We start from the raw sequence: 18,435 nt of genomic DNA on the forward strand, positions 1-18,435 counted from the left end.
GATGTACTTCAGTGACTTTTTGTTATAAATATCAGAATTTATATCATTAAACAAGGCATCTATCCTGGGACTAATCCTAATTTAGGGACTATTTCCCAATGACTTAACAAAAAATTTATATATTTTAAATTATAAGATACTTCCCAGGTTTAAATCTAGAAAACAATCATGACAATGAGAGAAAAAGTAGTTTGTGCATTTATTTGGAAAAAAAGATTTCTAGTTTCAAACCAAAACATTATAGAATATATAATAGCTTGTAAAATAAATAATTTGTGAGAATATACAAACAGAACACAGCAACGAACAGTAAAATCCAATTTTTGTTTTGAGATTTTCTTTTTTCTGGTAAAGAGTTTAAAGTCTTTAGGCCTTTACAGCTAAATCAAGTTTTGTTTTGTTTTTTCTCACCCTAGGACATTTTTTCCATTTTTTTGTTCAGATAGAGTGGGAGGGAGAGCAAGGAAGAGAGAGAGAGGGAGAAACAACGATGTGAAAGGGACACATCGAGTGGCTGCCACCCTCACGACCCAACCAGGGCCCGGGAAATACTGCAACGGAGGTATGAGCCCTTAGCAAGAACCGAACCCGGGTCTCTCTGGACCGCAGGTCGACGCTCTAACCACTGGGCAACCGGCCAGGGCTAACTCAAGTTTTGATCAAGCTCTCTGAGAAACACAAAATGTACAGAATAGTAAATTGCAGTGAAATGTTTCTAATAAACAAAATGTTTACTGAATAGTAAAACTTCACAGGCAAGATATTTAAAGGATTTGAATAGAGGGGTAAGTGGGAATGGAAAGATCATCTTTAGGGTTAGAGATCTATAACTTTGTCCTGGCCTTCTTATTCTCCCCCAGGTCCGGTGGCTGACATGAAAAAAGAAGGCTGAGTCGAACAAAGAAGTAAATACAATTATGGTGGAGGTGGTTTGAAACACTAACCCTGTGGTCACAGTGCGATATTTCATTTACTTAGGCTTCCATGCCTGAGCAGTTAAAACTGCTTTGTTCCTTCTCCATGAGGCTCGTTGACTGCTTTCCCACAGCACCCCTTGCAGCCCTATCGAGACCGGGCCTCCGCAGGAGCCGCAGAGGCTGTCGGGAGGCCCGGGCAGAGCTTCCTGGGGCCGAGGAGGCTGTCGGGAGGCCCGGGCAGAGCCAATTGGGGCCGCAGAGGCTGTTGGGAGGCCCGGGCGGAGCCAATTGGGGCGGAGGCGGCTGTGAGCGGCTGGGCCATAGGCCCCTGGGAACCACACGGAACCAGCTAAAACCTAAGGAACCACGGCACAGTGCAGAACCCAGACGTCTCCGCTCCCTCCGTGGGGACCTCAGTGGCTCCTCACTCAAAAGTTTTGGGAAGATGAATTGGGTCGGGGGGTCCCGGTGAGTTATGCTGCTGGTCTTGAGACTGTAGTTCTCGAGTCCCTGGACATTTGTTCCCAACATGGCGCCCCTTTCCTAGGCCCTGGGGGGAGGACATAGCCTTGCTGGAGAGAACTTTCTAGGAGTCGGTCTTTTAATCATTCTCCACACCGGGAAACCCTAGCCCCACGGCTCTTCATAAACCAGAAGCAACCCGGCTTCTCCCCGCTGTCTTTCCACAGGCTTCAGGTGTGGGGCCCGCTGTGGGCGAGGTTCTCTGCGCTCCCATCCTAGCTCCCACGTCCTCCCTCTCTAATGAGGTCTCTGAGCACCTGAGCCCTCTTCTGCCTTCTTCCCACGCCTGCCCCTCTCTCGGGAGAGGTTCCTTTGAGTCATTATATAGTCTTTGCATAAATTTGGAAAGTACGGAGGAAGCCTTTCTTTGCTGTCCTTAAATTCATTGTTGGGGGCATACATCCAAGTTCATTTTTTTAAAAGGAGGTAAAGGGAATAGTTTTTACTTTAATAACTTGCAAGATAATTTACAGTTTATTTTGTATTTAGGATTAATCTAATAAAGCGTGATAGATTGACAGTTTAGTTTTGTATAACCTAATTATTGATATTGACCTTAAAGTCCACTCGGATGGAAATCATGCTGGCCAGTAATTTCATTTGATCAAATTACTATTTTTGTTAACAAGAAGACACAAGACAGTGCTGATATGATTAGAATATAACATTTACATCTTAAGGAATTTTATAAGAGGAAAGACAGACAGCTTTAGTGTTCACCAAGTAGTATAATGATGCCTAGTAATTTTAGCAAGAGCATTTATCCTGTTGAATGTGTTAGCATTATGCTTTCACTTTGGAGAAAAGTGAAAATTTACTTACAGTCTTCACGAGAGTTAGTTGATAAATGATAATTTGATGTTTTTGAACTTGACTTTAAAGTGTTAATATTAAATGAGATATAAAATCATTTTACAAATGCTTAAACACTATTGAAATGTAGGTGCTACTATTATATAGTCATATCTCAAACTTCTGGCAATTCAGGGAGCAATATACTGCAGGAAACGTCGTCTAAGACTGTTTCTCCAAATAAGGTGGTGCTGCACCTGGAGGTATTAGATACCCGGGTAATTAAGAAACCACAGAAGAAACATGACACACCTCCCTGTATCATCAGTTTTACTCAGATATCAGAGGAAAAAATGTTTTTAAAACCTAAACAAACATGGATACATTACAGAATAAAATGCAAAACTCTTGTGAAATTTTAAGATAAAATGTGCAATTTTAAATAAATTTTCGGGGAGTGGATAGGCCCTTTGGATCAAACCCCCAGATTGATAATGAAAAAATTAGTACCTCCACTTTCTACAATCACGGTAGACAAAGGTAGGTAAGATTAGTTGACCATGACACGCTGACCATGGGTCCCTAATGGCCTCAGAATCCAGACATTGCTTAGTAATGACTAGCAGCTGGTTGGAGCTAATATAGAATAGAATTTTTAATCCTTATTCCAGACCATCCCAAAGTACTTATTTATTCCTTTCTGTTGTTAGGATTGTTTTTGGGTTGAAAATTTTGAGAATTGTTAGGAACTTAATAATTTTTAACATAGACAAATTCAGAATATAATAGTTCCTAATACAGACAAGTGAAAACTGGAGAACATTCACAAAGCTCCCTCAAAGCAGTCAACATTAATTAGTTCAACAAGTATGTTTTTACTTGCCTACTGGTTTAGGGCATTTTTAATCTGTATGGGGGTGGGGGTTCAGAAAAGAAAATGGTAAAATTTTGGTGCACAAAAAGGATCTATGGTAGAATGGTGAGATTAGAAATAGGTAAATAACTATCATACTAGATAGTGAAATAGCACTTATATATAACAATCATTGGTCTAACTGCTTTTAGTATATTAGCTCATTTACTCTTCACAAGAACTCTATGAGGTATTATGTACAGATGTTATCCCTGTTTTCCTGATGGGGAAACTGCAGCACCATAACGTGGCTTAACCATTTGCTATGCCATATAGAAATATGAGAATTGTGAAAGTGGTACAAATAAAGGGCTGTGTGTATTTAGAGGACTGAGAAACAGGAAATTATTTTAAGCCTTGAAGGATGGCAGTATTGCCCAGAACAAGCACCACAGAGTAGTAGTGAAACATGTTATTAATAGTTGAAAAGAAGGTAAGATCAATAATTGATCAAATCAGAGACCTAATTTTTAGCAAATCTTAGAGAAGAGATGGGTTGGGAGGAGAGGTATTAAAGAACTTGAAAGTATTAATTTGGCAGACAATAGGTGGATCTGCATTAAGACAGGAAAACACTTATTAAAAGGCTTTAGATATTTTTGTCAAGGGAATGAATGAAGCAGGCTATATAGCAAGTTTATATTTTGGTCATGGCATCTTATTGTATACGCTAAATTGAAGCAGGATATTCTTGTATGTTATAGGAACCTGATATATCATTTGATAAAATCTTTACAATGCAGTCTTTACAAATTTCTGGGCATAAAATAAACTTTTTTCGTGCTTCACAGTTTGGGGACTCTACCAGTCATATGTAAATGGTTTTTTTTGTTTGTTTGTTTTTGTTTTGTGAGGGAAAGGGCCAGGGGCTAGGAAATAAACCCCTTATTTTCCTCTTTAAATTACTTACTTGGTTTGACTTAAGTGTTATGGTTTGTAGACACGTTTGCAAGATACAACATTTCAGTTCAAGCAAAGTCCCAATTAGGGTAAAGAGATTTGGTCTCAGCTGAAACGAATTTCTTTATCTATGATAGTTATTTCTAATCTACTGGCCCTGAAACTTGCTAATTAGTGATAATGTCAGTTTTTTTCAATTTAATGGTCTCTTCTTTGTTCTAAAAGTCTGTTCTTACTCAAAAAAAATTTTTTTAATGCCCCTCTCCTTTTTTAGTCCTTTCTTGAGAAAATTAAAATATCAATCATTTGTCAATATTACCAATTTAAAAAATTATTTTTATTTGTCTGGGAATCATTGACCTAGAACTCTTTTAATTTTTGTTTTGTACTTTTTACAAGTCATCACTGATACCATGCATTTTCCTAAGCAGACTGAGGTGTAAATTTTAAAAAGCACAGGCAGAAACACTAATTTTTTTTTTCTTTTTACTTTGGGGAAGGTTCTCTTTTATTTTCCTTATTTATTGGTCAGTGACTTGTTTCACCATACTAATAGCCACCTGAGACATGAAAGTGGTAGGAAGAGGGAAGAGATAGGAGATTATAAAGATGTAACTACTCTTGCCCTGGCCGGTTGGCTCAGCGGTTAGAGCATCGGCCTGCGGTCTGGAGAGACCTGGGTTCGGTTACCGCTAAGGGCATGTACCTCGGTTGCAGTTTGTCCCCGGCCCTGGTTGGTCGTGCGGGTGGCAGCCACTCGATGTGTCTCTTTCACGTCGATGTTTCTCTCTCCCTCTCTCTTCCTCTCTCTCCCTCCCACTCTATCTGTGCAAAAAATGGAAAAATGTCCTCAGGTGAGGATTAAAAAAAAAAAAAAAAAGATGTAACTACTCTTTGTGCCACATTATGTTATTCAGAATGAGACCTATTATGAGTCTATCAATACAGCGCTATACATGCAGTATAAGAAGATTTTTCTTTTAATTTAGGGGAAGTTTATTTTTATAACTTGTATTGATGAATGCAACCAGTATCATAAGAAAGACACAGATAAAATTCTGTGGGAGGTGTTTGCATTTGTAAATGTAGGCCTAGAATGTTTGCCTGTGCAAAGTATTTATTGAGTGCTAAGCACCAATCACTGTGCCAGGTGAGTGTACAAAGTAATTGAAATTTAGTTTCTTTGTGAGAAATTATAGTTTATTGGGTGAGTGGGTGGGGAAATGATATACTAATAAGTTTGACAATGTTTAAGACTGGGAGCCAAAACATGTGATTTAAAAAATGGATATTTTTGCACAGTCTGGTTTGGCACAGTGGTTAGAGCATCTGGTTCCAGTCTGGTTCAAGGGCACGTACCTAGGTTGGGGTTCAGTCTCTCACATCAATGTTTCTCTCTCTTTCTCTCCCTGCCCGCTTCTACTCTATCTGAAGATAAATGGAAATATCCTTGGGTGAGGATTAAAAAAAAATATACTGTGAGTAGTAATAGAACATAGTATAGTTTTTAGCTGAGGGTTTAGCAAATCAGAAACAAGGATAAAACAAAGTTCAAATGGGGAAAAAACAAAGAAGAAAATAAACATAGTAGTTGGAGATAAGACTATATTTAAATATTTAAAAATGTATATATGTGCCTACTTGATGGTGAGGTTGAAAGCACATGAGAAGTTAAAATTTGATGTTATTTATTGAGGTATCATTCAATTTTGAAAATAAGACAATGGAAGTGGTATTGTATGACTGTGATGTTAGAGGTATGTAGGTTGGAATAATGCAGGGAAAGACTTCAAAATAGTAACATAAGTTAGGATTCTGCTGGGGGGAAAATTAATGTTATTTTTCCATTTTCTGGTAAAACTATGTTCTCCAAATTAAATCAACACCAGTCCTAACTCACTTTTTAGGTATCCTGAGCTATTTGAAGTGGGTTAATTATTAAACCTTTCTGTACATGGGCACTTCCAGGTTGTGAGGAACCCGCTTTATGGAAAAAAAAAATGCAAAATTGCGATTACAAAATCATATATAGGAGTTGGAAGGGGCATACATAAGTGTAGATCCTGAAGCTTAAGCATGATTAACTTGACAGTAAATTTTCCATACAATAAATTAGCTTCTGTTTATGCATCTCTTTCTTCATCTGTTAAATGAGGAGACTACTTAAATGGACAGTGAACATCATCCCAGTTTGCCTGGGATATTCATGGTTTATGCCTGTGGTTCTAGTGGCATGCTCAGGTTAGTGTTTGTCTTGGAAGTTTTGTTTTTTAACTGAATATTAACTTCCATTAAGAGTTCTATTTTAATGAGCCCAGGTAGATTCAGTGAACATCCATTTTTTTTTATCCTCACCAGAGGACATTTTTCCATTTTTTGTTCAGACAGAGTGGGAGGGAGCGAGAGAGAGAGAGAGAAACATCGATGTGAAAGGGACACATGGAGTGGCTGCCACCCGCACGGCCAACCAGGGCCGGGGACAAACTGCAAGGTACATGCCCTTAGCGGGAACCAAACCTGGGTCTCTCTGGACCGCAGGCTGACGCTCTAACTGCTGACCCATACCAGCCAGGGCATACATCCATTTTTTTATTTTAACCTTTGCTATAGTCTGAATTAATGCATGAGCCATGTGTGCAGTGAAGACAGTTTTCATTTTAACGTGGTTAAATCTGAAGACATCCAACGATAATCCAGGCCTGACCCTTTCCAGATGGAAAGTAACTAATAGCTCCCTTTAGAGAGAGCTGTTACTTGCTGGTCAAATGAACTTTGCTGGGATCTGAGCAGTTAGAGACAAGTAAAACACTGGGTTGGGTGGGAGAAGTATTTCGTCCTGCTGTCCCTGCTGGCCACTTGTACCAACAACTAGTTGTACCATTGCAAGCTAATGTCTGAGAGATTTGTATAACCACCATGCCTGGGGGTGAGGTCAACAGGAAACATGGAAAATTTGAGATTTGGTGTAGTGACATATTTGCAAGAAATGGAGACTAATCAGTCCTATCAGAGAGCATACATAGAGTAGTAGGAATGTTGTTGCTGCAGTGGTTTTGTCAACAACTATTTTCTTTTTTTATTGTTTAGTAATGTGTATTTTTTTGGCAACAAGGAGCTCAAAAAAGGAAAATTAAAGCATAGTGATAAGTTAACTACTAATGTTTTGTTTTTCAAGGAAGTCGATGAACCTATACCCTGTGCGTTAAATGTTTACTGACATTTAGCATCTGCCATTGTTAGTCCCGAACCCAGGACTCTCAGGTCCATGGGCTGATGCTCTAACCACTGAGCAAAATCAGCCAGGGCATATTCAGCTTTTGAAACTTTTAGTGAGTTATAATTGTTGAAAATGAAGTTCTAAAGATTTAATTATAGCCCGAAAATAGATTTGTATTGGGGTTTCATTCACACTCTAAAATTTTCCACTGTGGGACTCAGGAGATGGCTGTTCATGTTTATCATTATAGCCTGTAACTGTAAAACAATGTAATGGGGGGGGGGGGGTTACTATTCTCAAATACTATGAGAATTTGGTCTCCTGGAACTTAACTTTAATTAGGTTCTGTATTCTGATCAGTCGATGGATTTCTGCCTTATTGATTTGAGTGTTTTTTCTCAACACCTCACCTTTTGTAATTCATACATCTTTAAAAACTTTCTTCTTGTATTAGAAGAATTTTCTTAAAAGCCATATCATTCTAACATATATCATTACTATTCCTAACACATCAGGTAGACAGACCTTCTTTACTTTTGTGGAAAACCAATGTAAGTACGTTTTCTAGGCTAGTTACTGTCCTGAATCTTAATAAGTCTGCTAGCTAAAATGTTAGAGTATGATGTTTTAAGGTTAATATCAATTTCAATCTAACACAAGCCAGAAAATACTGTTTTTCATTTGCTAGTTATTGCTCTATTAATTTTATTTACATTTTTCACTTTTAATCACAACTTAAGATATTATCGTAAGAGGTTAACAATCTGGAAACAGTTTATTTTGGTTGGCACCGTGCCACTAAAAAAATTTAGCAGCAAATTAAAAAACAAAATAAAAGAAACATAAAAGAACAATTCAAGGCTAACATGTAAAGCATATGACACCTATAGTATTTAATCCCTAATGTGGTTTCAGCATCTCCTGTGTACTCCATGTAAAATGTACATTAGTCTTGTTTTTGATATTTCTTTGACAACCTTACTGCCTTTATGTCTTTTATTTTTTTGTAAAGAAAGTATTTTTTTTTTTTTTTAGCAGTTTCTTATCTTTCCTTACTGCAAAGTATAGCAAGAGGCAAAATGCCCTGCAGTCAGCATGGTTTTAATTCTTTCTGTCCTGTCTTTTCCCTCTCTCCCTCCTCTTCCCTTCTTTCTTTTTCTTCCCTCCCTTAACCTCTGTATTTCTCTCTATTTTACTTTATTCTTTCTTAACAAAGAATAATGTAACATATCTATATTCCTACTTCCCAGAACTGAAAACTTGTAGAGTGTTTTTTTCCCCCCTACTTTGTAGCAATAAGTAGTATAGATTCCTTATATATTGTGGATATTAACCTCTTATAAGATAAATGGTTTGCAAATATTTTCTCCATTTCATTTTGTTGATTGCTTTCTTTGTTACGCAGAAGCTTTTTAGTTTTACGTAGTCCCACTTGTTTATTTTTCCTTTTGTTAACTTTGTTTTGGAGTCAAATCCAAATAAATCATTGCTAAAACCAGTGACAAGGCGCTTACTCCCTGTGTTTTCTAAAAGGAATTTTATGATTTCAGGTTCTTACATTCAAGTCCTTATACCATTTTGAGTTGACTTTTGTGTGTGTGTAAGGTAGGGTTCCAGTTTTATTCTTTTGCATGTGGCTGTCTAGTTTTTCCCAACACCATTTATTGAAGAGACTCTCTTTTCCCCATTGTATATTCTTGTTCCTTTGTCATAAGTTATTTGACCTTATATGTATGACCTTATTTCTGGGCTCTCTATTATGATTTGTTGGTCTGTGTGTCTGTTTTTATGCCAATACCATTCTGTTTGATTACTATAGCTTTGTAATATTGGTTGAAATGAGGAAATGTAATGCCTCCAGCTTTGTTCTTCTTTCTCAAGATTGCCTTGGCTATTCAGGATCTTTTTTCTGTGGTTCCATAGACATTTTTGGGTGATTTGTTCTTTTTCTGTGAAAAATGCTATTGGAATTCTAATAGAGATTGGACTGAATCTGCAGATTGCTTTGAGTAGTATGGACATTTTATTTTTATTTTTAAAATTAATTAATTTATTTTTGTTACAAATGTTTCTCCTTTTTCCCCTACTGATTTCCCCCACCCCCTTCCTCCCCGCCCTGTCCCCAGCTTTGTTGTCCATGTCCATTGTTCATGCATACATGCATAAAAGTTCTGTGTTTATCTCTGCCCCACCACCCCCTCTTCTGGGGATTGTCAGTCTGTACCCCACTTCCATATCTCTGGAACTACTCCATTCCTCAGACTGTTATGCTCATTATATTCCACAAATAAGTGAGATCATATGATACTTGTCTTTCTGTTTGGCTTGTTGGACATTTTAACAGTATTAATTATTGTTGGTTTTCAGTATACAGATGTTTAACCTGCTTTGTTAAATTTATTCTTAAGTATTCCCTTCTTTTTGCTGCAATTGTAAATGGGATTATTTCTTAATTTCTCTTTCTGATAGACTCTTGTTAGTGTAAAAAACACAGCTAATTATTGTATATTGATTTTGTATCCTGCAACTTTACTGAATTTATTTATTCTAACTTTTTTGATGGTATCTTTAGGGTTTTCTATTTATAATGTTATGTTATCTGCAATTAAAGATGATTTTACTTGTTCTTTCTTTTTTTAAAATGGATTTTTTAGAGAGAGAGGAAGAGAGAAATAGAAACATTGATGTGAGAGAGAAACATCAATTGGCTGCCTCCTGCATGCCCCTTCCTGGGGATCGAGCCCACAACCCAGGTATGTGGCCTGACCAGGAATCAAACTGGTAACCTCTTGGTGCATGGGACGATGCTCAACCAACTGAGCCACACTAGCAGGGCACCATTTTGTCAATTGTTTTCTGGTTGATTTGTAATTCCTCTATTTCTTTCTTCTTCTCCTGCTCTCTTCCTTTGTGATTTGATGATTTTTCTGTACTGTTATGCTTTGATTCCTTTCTCTTTCCTTTTTTTTTTTTTTTTTTTTTATCTTCACCCAAGGACACTTTTTAATATTTTGTTCAGATAGAGTGGGAGGGAGAGAGAGAGAGAGAAACATTGACTTGAAAGGGACACATCGAGTGGTTGCCACCCATGCGACCCAACCAGGGCCAGGGACAAACTGCAACCAAGGCACGTGCCCTTAGCGGGAACCAAACCCGGGTCTCTCTGGACCACAGGTCGACGCTCTAACCACTGAGCAAAACCGGCCAGGGCTGATTCCTTTCTCTTTCTGTTTATCTACCATAGGCTTTTACTTTGTAGTTACCATGAGTCTTACATACATATTTGTAACAGTTTTTTTGAAGCTGATAATAACTAACTTCAAACCCATATCAAAGCTCTCTCACTCCCACCTTTTATATTTTGATGTCACAGTTTGCATCATTTTCATTGGGTAGCCATTATCAAATTATTGTGGTTATAGTTATTTTTAGTAATCTTGTCTTTTAACCTTCATAATAGAATTATAAGGGATTTACCCATCACCATTACATTAGAGTATTTTGGATTTAACTATATGTTTACCTTTATAAGTGAGTTTTATACTTTCATACATTTTTCTGTTACTAATTAGTATCCTTTAATTTCACTTTAAAAGAACTCCCTTTTAACACTTATGGTAAGGCTGATCTCGTGGTGATGAACTTCTTCAGCTTTTTTTGACTAGAAAACTGTTTATCTCTCTCAATTCTGAAGGACAAGTTTGCCAGATAGAGTACTTTCGGTTGGCACGTTTTTCTTTCAGCACTTTGAATGTTATGCCACACCCTCTGGCCTGCTGAAAAAGCTGCTTATGGTTATGGGGTTCTCTTGTATGTAGTAAGTTGCTTTTCTCTCGCAGCTTTTAAGATTCTCTTCTTGTCCTTAACTTTGAAAATGTATTTATGATGTGTTTTGGTGTTTGTATCTTTGGATTGCTCTTGTTTGGTTCTTTATGGGCTTCTTGAACCTGGATGTCTGTTACTTTTCTCAGATTAGGGAAGTTTTCAGCCATTACTTAGAATAGCTTACTGCCCCTTTATCACTCCTTTTTTGGGGACCCTTATGATATGTCTATTGGTCTATTTGATGTTTCCCTTAAGTTCCTTAAGCTATTTTTTTATTTCTCATTCTTTTGCCCTTTTGCTCTTTGATTGGATGAATATCACTGCCCTGCTTTTGAGTTTATTGATCTAGTCTGCTGTTAAACTTCTTTATTGAATTTTTCAGTTCAATTATTGTGTTATTCAGCTCTATGATTTCTGTTTGGTACTTTTTTACATTTCTCTATATCTTTGTTGAATTTGTACTTTGTTTATGCATATCTATGTTGACCTCAGTGAGCATCTTTATGACCATTATTTTGAACTCTCATCATTGGAATCACCTTTTTCCATTTCATTAAGACCTATTTCTGGAGATTTATCTTGTGCTTTTGTTTGGAACATATTCCTTTGTTTTTTTATTTACCTTGACCCTCAGTTTTGGTTTCTGAACATTAGATAAAACAGCCATCTCTCCCAGTTTTGACAGAATGGTCTCACATAGGAGATAAACCTCCTCAATCAGCCTGGACCTAGCTTCTAGTTGTCTTTCAGATTTTTTGAGTGTCTGAGCCTCCTTCTTTGTTCTTAGTGTCTCTCAGTAGTTGAGGGTGTGGTCAGACCCATCAGTGTCCTAATGGGGAGGTTCACAGTCAACACCTAGATGCTAAGTGGTCAGGAGCCTGACCTTCAGGCAGCAGCTGGGTTATGCATGTAGTTGAAACCCTTCCAGGAAAAAAACTGGAGATGAGCTTTTTTTTTTTTTTTTTTTCCTGATCCTTCTTGGCTGGACCCAGTGTATAGTGTCTGGATGGTGCTCCTGTACCCGTTAAGAACTATTTCTTTCTTTGATACATTCCTGTGGGACCCATGAATGTAAGCCCCCTTGGTTGTTGGAGTCAGGTGATCTGGTGACCTGTCCTTCTGGTGGCTGTTGTGAAAGCTGTGGCACAAGATAAGTGTACAGGCTCCTCCTAGGGACATACTAGCAACTTGGTATAATTATTAGAGTGGACTGGAGGGACAAGCCCTGAGAAGTGTCTTCAGGCTTCCTGGTCTCTGAGGAAGATCATAGCCAGCCCCCAGATGCCTCCTATATTAGAAACCTCGCCATTACGCAACAGCTTTTAAGGTAAGCAGATAAACGTCTCTTGGGGAAATACTGGGAGATGGGCAATTTTGCCTGATTTCTTTGTGCTGTCTTAGGTCAATAGCCAGTTAAGGATTGTTTCTTTCTTGACTACAGTCAGTTGTCTTCATGATTGGAAGGAAGCCCCTTTGGCTATCAGAGCCAGGGCATGCAGTGACCTGTTAAGATGGGGAACAAATGTGGGTATAAACTCCTTCTGAGGATATACTGGTGATTTGGAGTGGGTTAGAAGGAGAGGGCAGTTTCCCGGTCTCTGGAGAGGATTGCAGCTATCCCCTAGTACCTGCTAGAATTATAAGTCTGGATCTCTGGCAGCAGCTTTTGTAGTATACAGAGAACCTTTTGAGGGTAAGGTTGGGAAATGGGTGATTTGCCTGATTCCTCCACGAGTCTGGCATCTCCTAGACTCCTTTGAGCTGGAGATGAACTCGAACCTATTATGGTTGCCATAATAATAAGTTAGAATGTTCTAAGAAATTACCTTTGCCCTGGCTGGTTTGGTTCAGTGGTTAGAGCATTAGCCTGTAGACCAGCTTCAGGAGCTGCATATAACAGCAGCCAAGGAAATTGAAGTTGGTGGCAGTTGGAAAGCTATTATAATTTTTGTTCCTGTTCTTCAACTGAAACCTTTTCAGAAAATTGAAGTCTCGCTAATAAGCAAATTGGAGAAAAATTTCAGTGGAAAGCAGGTCTTTATTGCTCAGAGGAGAATTCTGCCTAAGCCAACTTGAAAAAGCCATACAAAAACTAAGCAGAAACATTCCAGGAGCTGCACCCTGACAGCCCTGTACAATGTGATCCTGGAGGGGTTGGTTTTCCCAAGTGAAACTGGGGGCAAGAGAATTTGCGTGAAACTGGATGGCAGCTGGCTCATAAAGGTTCATTTGGATAAAGCCCAGCAGAACAAAGTAAAACATAGGTTAAAACTTTTTCTGGTGTATATAAGAAGCTCATGGGCAAGGATGTTAATTTTGAAATCCTGTAGTTTCATTTGTAAACAAATGACTAAATAAAATATAATCCTAACTAACAAAGTCTCCATTTTTAGTGCAGGTAATTGAAAGTAACTATATTCAATAAAACATTTAGACATATAGTATGACTTAGTAGCATTGGTTGCCATAATAATAAGTTAGAATGTTCTAAGAAATTACCTTTGCCCTGGCTGGTTTGGTTCAGTGGTTAGAGCATTAGCCTGTAGACCAAAGGGTTATGGGTTTGATTTCCCGGTCAAGGGCATGTACCTGGGTTGCAGGTTTGATCCCTGGCACCTGTCAGGGTCCTGCAGGAGGCAACCAATTGAGGTGTCTCTCACATCGATGGTTCTCTCTCTCTCTCCCCCCCCCCCCTTCCATTCTATCTAAAAATTAATGGAAAAATATCCTTGGGTGAGGATTAAAATAATAATAAAATTAAAAAACAAGACATTCCCTTTAACTTACAATTTCGGATCCTTTTCCCCTTTACTGTGGTCTAGTGACTAGTAGGTTCATCTGGCAATTGGTCTTGAATTCCCAGTTAATTTTTTATTTTATTTTTTGCTTATAGGAATGGGGGTTATGTAGTATATAGAATTTGGTGAGAGCCATAGAAGTGTCCTGGACAATGGAAAATCATCCTGGAATTAAGTCACTTGATTTATGTATCAATGAAGACTCTATTTAGACTTTGACATGTTTCTCATTCTACTGAGCTTTATAATGTGGGGACTGCTTATATAATTGATATTTGTTATCTCCTTATAATCTGGATTAATATTATTGCTGGCTCTATTATACTTCTTATATTTCTGAACTTTGAAAAATCACTTTGCTTTCTATACCTAAGTTTTATAAGTTTTAAAATGATGGAGAATAAACTAAATGCTAAGGTCCACTCTAGACTTAGCATTTGATGAGTCAATGAAATAAATTTATTTTCTTTTTCTTTTCTAAAGTTTGAATGCCAATAGTACACTTATGATGCTACATGGAGCTAAATATACCAGATTCTTTGAGCAGTGAGCTCAAAATGGTCAATTACGACACAGCCATTAGGAAATAAGAGAAAAAGTTCAGTTAGGGCAGGGTCTGGAGGTATTCAGTAACTGTCATATTCATGTAGCTTATGAAAATTATTTGAAAAAAGGAACAGCTTTATATATTCAAAGTTCACATATTTAGAAAGCAGTATACTACACTGGTTAAAAACTTCAGACTTAGAATTCTTGGGTTTGAATCTGGACTCTACCACTTAGTGTTGTGACTGTGGACAAGTTATTTAACCTCTCTGTGTCTTAGTTTCTTCATCAATAAAATGGGGATAAAAATAGAACCTACTGCCCTGGCCGATTTGGCTCAGTGGTTAGAGTGTCGGGCTGTGGGCCAAAGAGTTGCAGGTTCGATTCCAGTCAAGGGCACATACCTCGGTTGTGGTTCGGTCCCTGGCCCTGGTTGGGGTCATGTGGGAGGCAACCAGTTGCTGTGTCTCTTTCACATCATTTCTCTGCCTCCCTCCCTCCCTCCCTTCCTCCCACTCTGTCTGAAGATGGATGGAAAAGTATCCTTGGGTGAGAATTAAAAAAAAAGAACCCATCTTATAGAATTGCTGTGATAATTAAGTGAGCTTATACATATAAAGTTTTTGATGAATCCAAAATGGTGCAAGACATGGTACTCATTAGCAATTATTATTTTTATTTTATTACATATAGCTAAGACACATTTTGTCATTTTACTTAAAATTTTTGCACAGATATTGAATTTGAGACCTGAGTTTCATGTATGCTCAAAATACATTTTGTGCAGGTTTGCTTATTGTCATGAATGTTTTATAGCATTCTACTATTATTAATAGAGCAAATATTTTATAACCCTTAAATACTGCACTGTCATTGTGATTCAATGCAGTGATTGGCACAAAGATCTTAGATATAAAAGATGTCCATAATGACTAGCTATTTTTAAATGAAGATACAGGATTTCAAATACAAATAACGGATATATTAATGTAACTGAAGTTGCTCTAATGTTACATTTAACATTTCTTTAGATCCTACATATAGATTTTGATATTCTCTTTATTCCCTATTGATTTTAGTATAATATTAAATACATAGAAAGGCGAAGGAAATAGCAGTGTTGACCAAGAATATTGTTACCAGATGAAAATATTTCAGTGATACATCTTTTCTAATCATTGATTTCTTTTTGCTTTTGCCTTGATTTTATAATTCAGACATTTTATGCTTAATTATTTATCATAGGTCTAGAATCTGTTTTATTCTTGAATTGTCTAAGAAAATTATGTGGAACATTATATACTATAAATATTTTAAGAACATTTTCATGGTTTCTTTTCAGAAAATAATGATCACCACACTTTAAAAAAAATTTTTAATCAATGTACTTTTAGTTGTAATTCCAGGTCGTCAATTCAGCTGAAGTGACAATTGTTTGTGAACACTTCTTTGTTATATTTTTTTATCCTTCTCTTTTTAGGACCAGGGTTCTGAACAAGCAGGAAAAGAGAAAGCAAAAGGTAAAGAAAATGTATTTTTATTTGTGTCAGCTTTATGAGAAAAGTGGTCTTTTGAAGCATTTTTTCCCAGCTTATAAATTCATCTAAATGGGATTGGAAGACCATCTTCCTTTAGTCGGCTCCATCTCTGTAGATAGCTTGATTTGCCCCCTGTTTTGCTCAGGCAGAGATTCCAGGATCATTGTTGATTCTTGTCATTCTAGTTCCAAAATATACCCAAGTCTAATCACTTCTCACTACTTGTCAGCAAACTGATTCAAATCATTGTCATTTGTTGCTTAGAATAATATAATTGCCTTATAACCTGTATCCTACTTTTTAAAAGTTTTTTTAAAAATTACATTGATTGTATTACATAGTGATGTTCACTTTGAGACATGTACAAACTTCTTTGGATGGTTGTTGTTATATAGCAAATGAGAGAGAAAGGGAGAGAAGGAGAAAAGGAGAAAGAGAGGAAGGAAATGGCAGGGAGGGGGCAGGGAATGTGACCATCCAAATGTCCATTAGCAGTAGAGTGGTCAAATTGTGGCATACCCAATTAATGGTACAACAGTGAAGCTATATTAATGACATGTAATTAAACTAGATGAATCTTAAAAACATAAAGCTGAATAAACAAAGCAACTCATAGAATACAGGCAGTAAGATTCCATTTACTGAAAGTTCCAAAACAGACAAAAATATGTTCAAAGGTAGGAAAATTTAGAGAAAACCAAGAAAGTGATGACTGAAAGCAGGATAGTTGGTAACTCAGTGAAATGATACCTCCTAAATATAGTATTTCCTTGATTACTAATGAAGTTGACTTTCTTCATTCAGGTTTCCTCTTTTGTGATGTGCTTTTCCAAGTATTTTTTTATTTGGTTGTTTATCTTTTTTTTTTTTTATTGTGACTTTACATATTTGGGAACTCTTTGTCAGTCATATGTGTACTCTATGGCTATTATTATTATTATTTTTAATCCTCTCCCAAGGATATTTTTCCATTTATCTTCAGATAGAGTGGGAGGGAGAGAAGAGAGAGAGAAACATTGATGTGAAAGAGACACATTGACTGGTTGCTTCCTGCATGACCCTGACCAGGGATGAACTGCAACCGAGGTACATGCCCTTGACCACACTCAAACCCGAGACTCTTTGATCTGTGGGCTGACGCTCTAATCACTGAACCAGACTGGCCAGGGCTGTGGCTGTTATTTTTAATTAATGCTGTCCTTTAGATTTTATGCCTTTGTAGCTTGGTCTTCACACAGTGGTTACTATGATTTCTTAAAAGCACAAATCACAATTTATCAACCCCTGGTTTAAAAGCTTCTATTGCTTTTCATTGCTTTTAGAGAGTAAAATCTGATGTAACCATAGCCTACAAGGAACTGAAGAATCTGCACCCTTCCTACTTCTCTGACCTCATTTTTTACTGGTTGCCTTATTGTTCATTGTATTTCAGCCACACACCCTTCTTTCTGTTACTCTTCTTTTCTTCTATAATATTCTCCCTTAAGATATTTGCATGTCTGCCTTATCAATAATTGTGTCTCAGCTCAAGTATCTCCTCTTAGATAGGCTTTTCCTAATCACTACATCTAAATAGCTTTCTGCCCTCCAGTACCCACTCTCTTGTACCCTCTTTTATTCATCATTCTTTTCATAATCTGGTTTACCTTTATTTTTTTTCCTTCTGTGTTCTTCCCATCCATTAATGAGAACAGGGATCTCACTAGTGTTGTTCATTCTTTATATCCTGTGCCGAGAACTGTGTCTAGCAATAACATGGGCACTCAATAATAAATATACTGTGAATGTAATCTGTCCCTAGACTATTTTAAAAAAACAATTTTATGCTATTTGGATCATTCTTTTGACTATAAGAAAGGGAAAGACAGATGGCCCTTTCCCCAAGTGTTGTTCGCTAGTCATGTTACTTTCCTATTCTTTGAAAATTTCACATCTTCCTTTGCCTCTCTAAACTTGTTGCCCGACCCTATTCTTTATCCCTTCATACTCGTTAGATGACCTTGTCTCATATTTCAGAGGAAATAGAAGCTATAACATGAGAATTATCTCAATTTCTACCATCAATTCTGTAAACTATCTCATGTCTTCACCCATCTTCTCTTTCCCTGTTACATATAATGATAGAAGTAGTTTCCTTTTGTCAAAGGAAGGTCTCTCTAACTGTGATCTGGATTCCACTTCTGCCTTGTCAGGAACCTCAGTTACCTCTTTCCTCTCTGTGTCTTCTACCATTGCCTGTCAACCAGAGGCTTTCTATTTGCATTTTGGTTCCCTACTTGAAACAAGTAAAGCCCCCTCTGGGTCCTTTCCCTTCCTTGCTATGCCCCTTCCCTGGTATTTCCTATTCGCTTTTCAGCCCACTCCACTCTACAGCTCTTGCTAATGTCGAAATTGAATTTCATGTTGTTCCATTTCAAGGATATTTTTTCAGTCCAATTTAGTTTAATATGCCGTCATCTCCTGTACT

At 37.3% G+C, this 18,435-nt stretch overlaps 1 protein-coding gene across 1 annotated transcript in view; it reads left to right on the top strand.

Annotated features, from left to right (window-relative positions):
- The first annotated feature begins 6,211 nt into the window (after positions 1-6,211).
- Positions 6,212-18,435, top strand: part of CUNH12orf40 (chromosome unknown C12orf40 homolog) — a 62,875-nt gene continuing 50,651 nt past the window's right edge. Inside the window, 2 exon segments of the mRNA XM_036251515.1 lie at positions 6,212-6,285; positions 15,911-15,950. Coding sequence (XP_036107408.1) covers positions 6,212-6,285; positions 15,911-15,950 — 114 coding nt within the window.

Source organism: Molossus molossus, unplaced genomic scaffold (genome assembly GCF_014108415.1).
Source record: "Molossus molossus isolate mMolMol1 unplaced genomic scaffold, mMolMol1.p scaffold_m16_p_10, whole genome shotgun sequence".
In the NCBI taxonomy this organism is placed as follows: domain Eukaryota; kingdom Metazoa; phylum Chordata; class Mammalia; order Chiroptera; family Molossidae; genus Molossus; species Molossus molossus.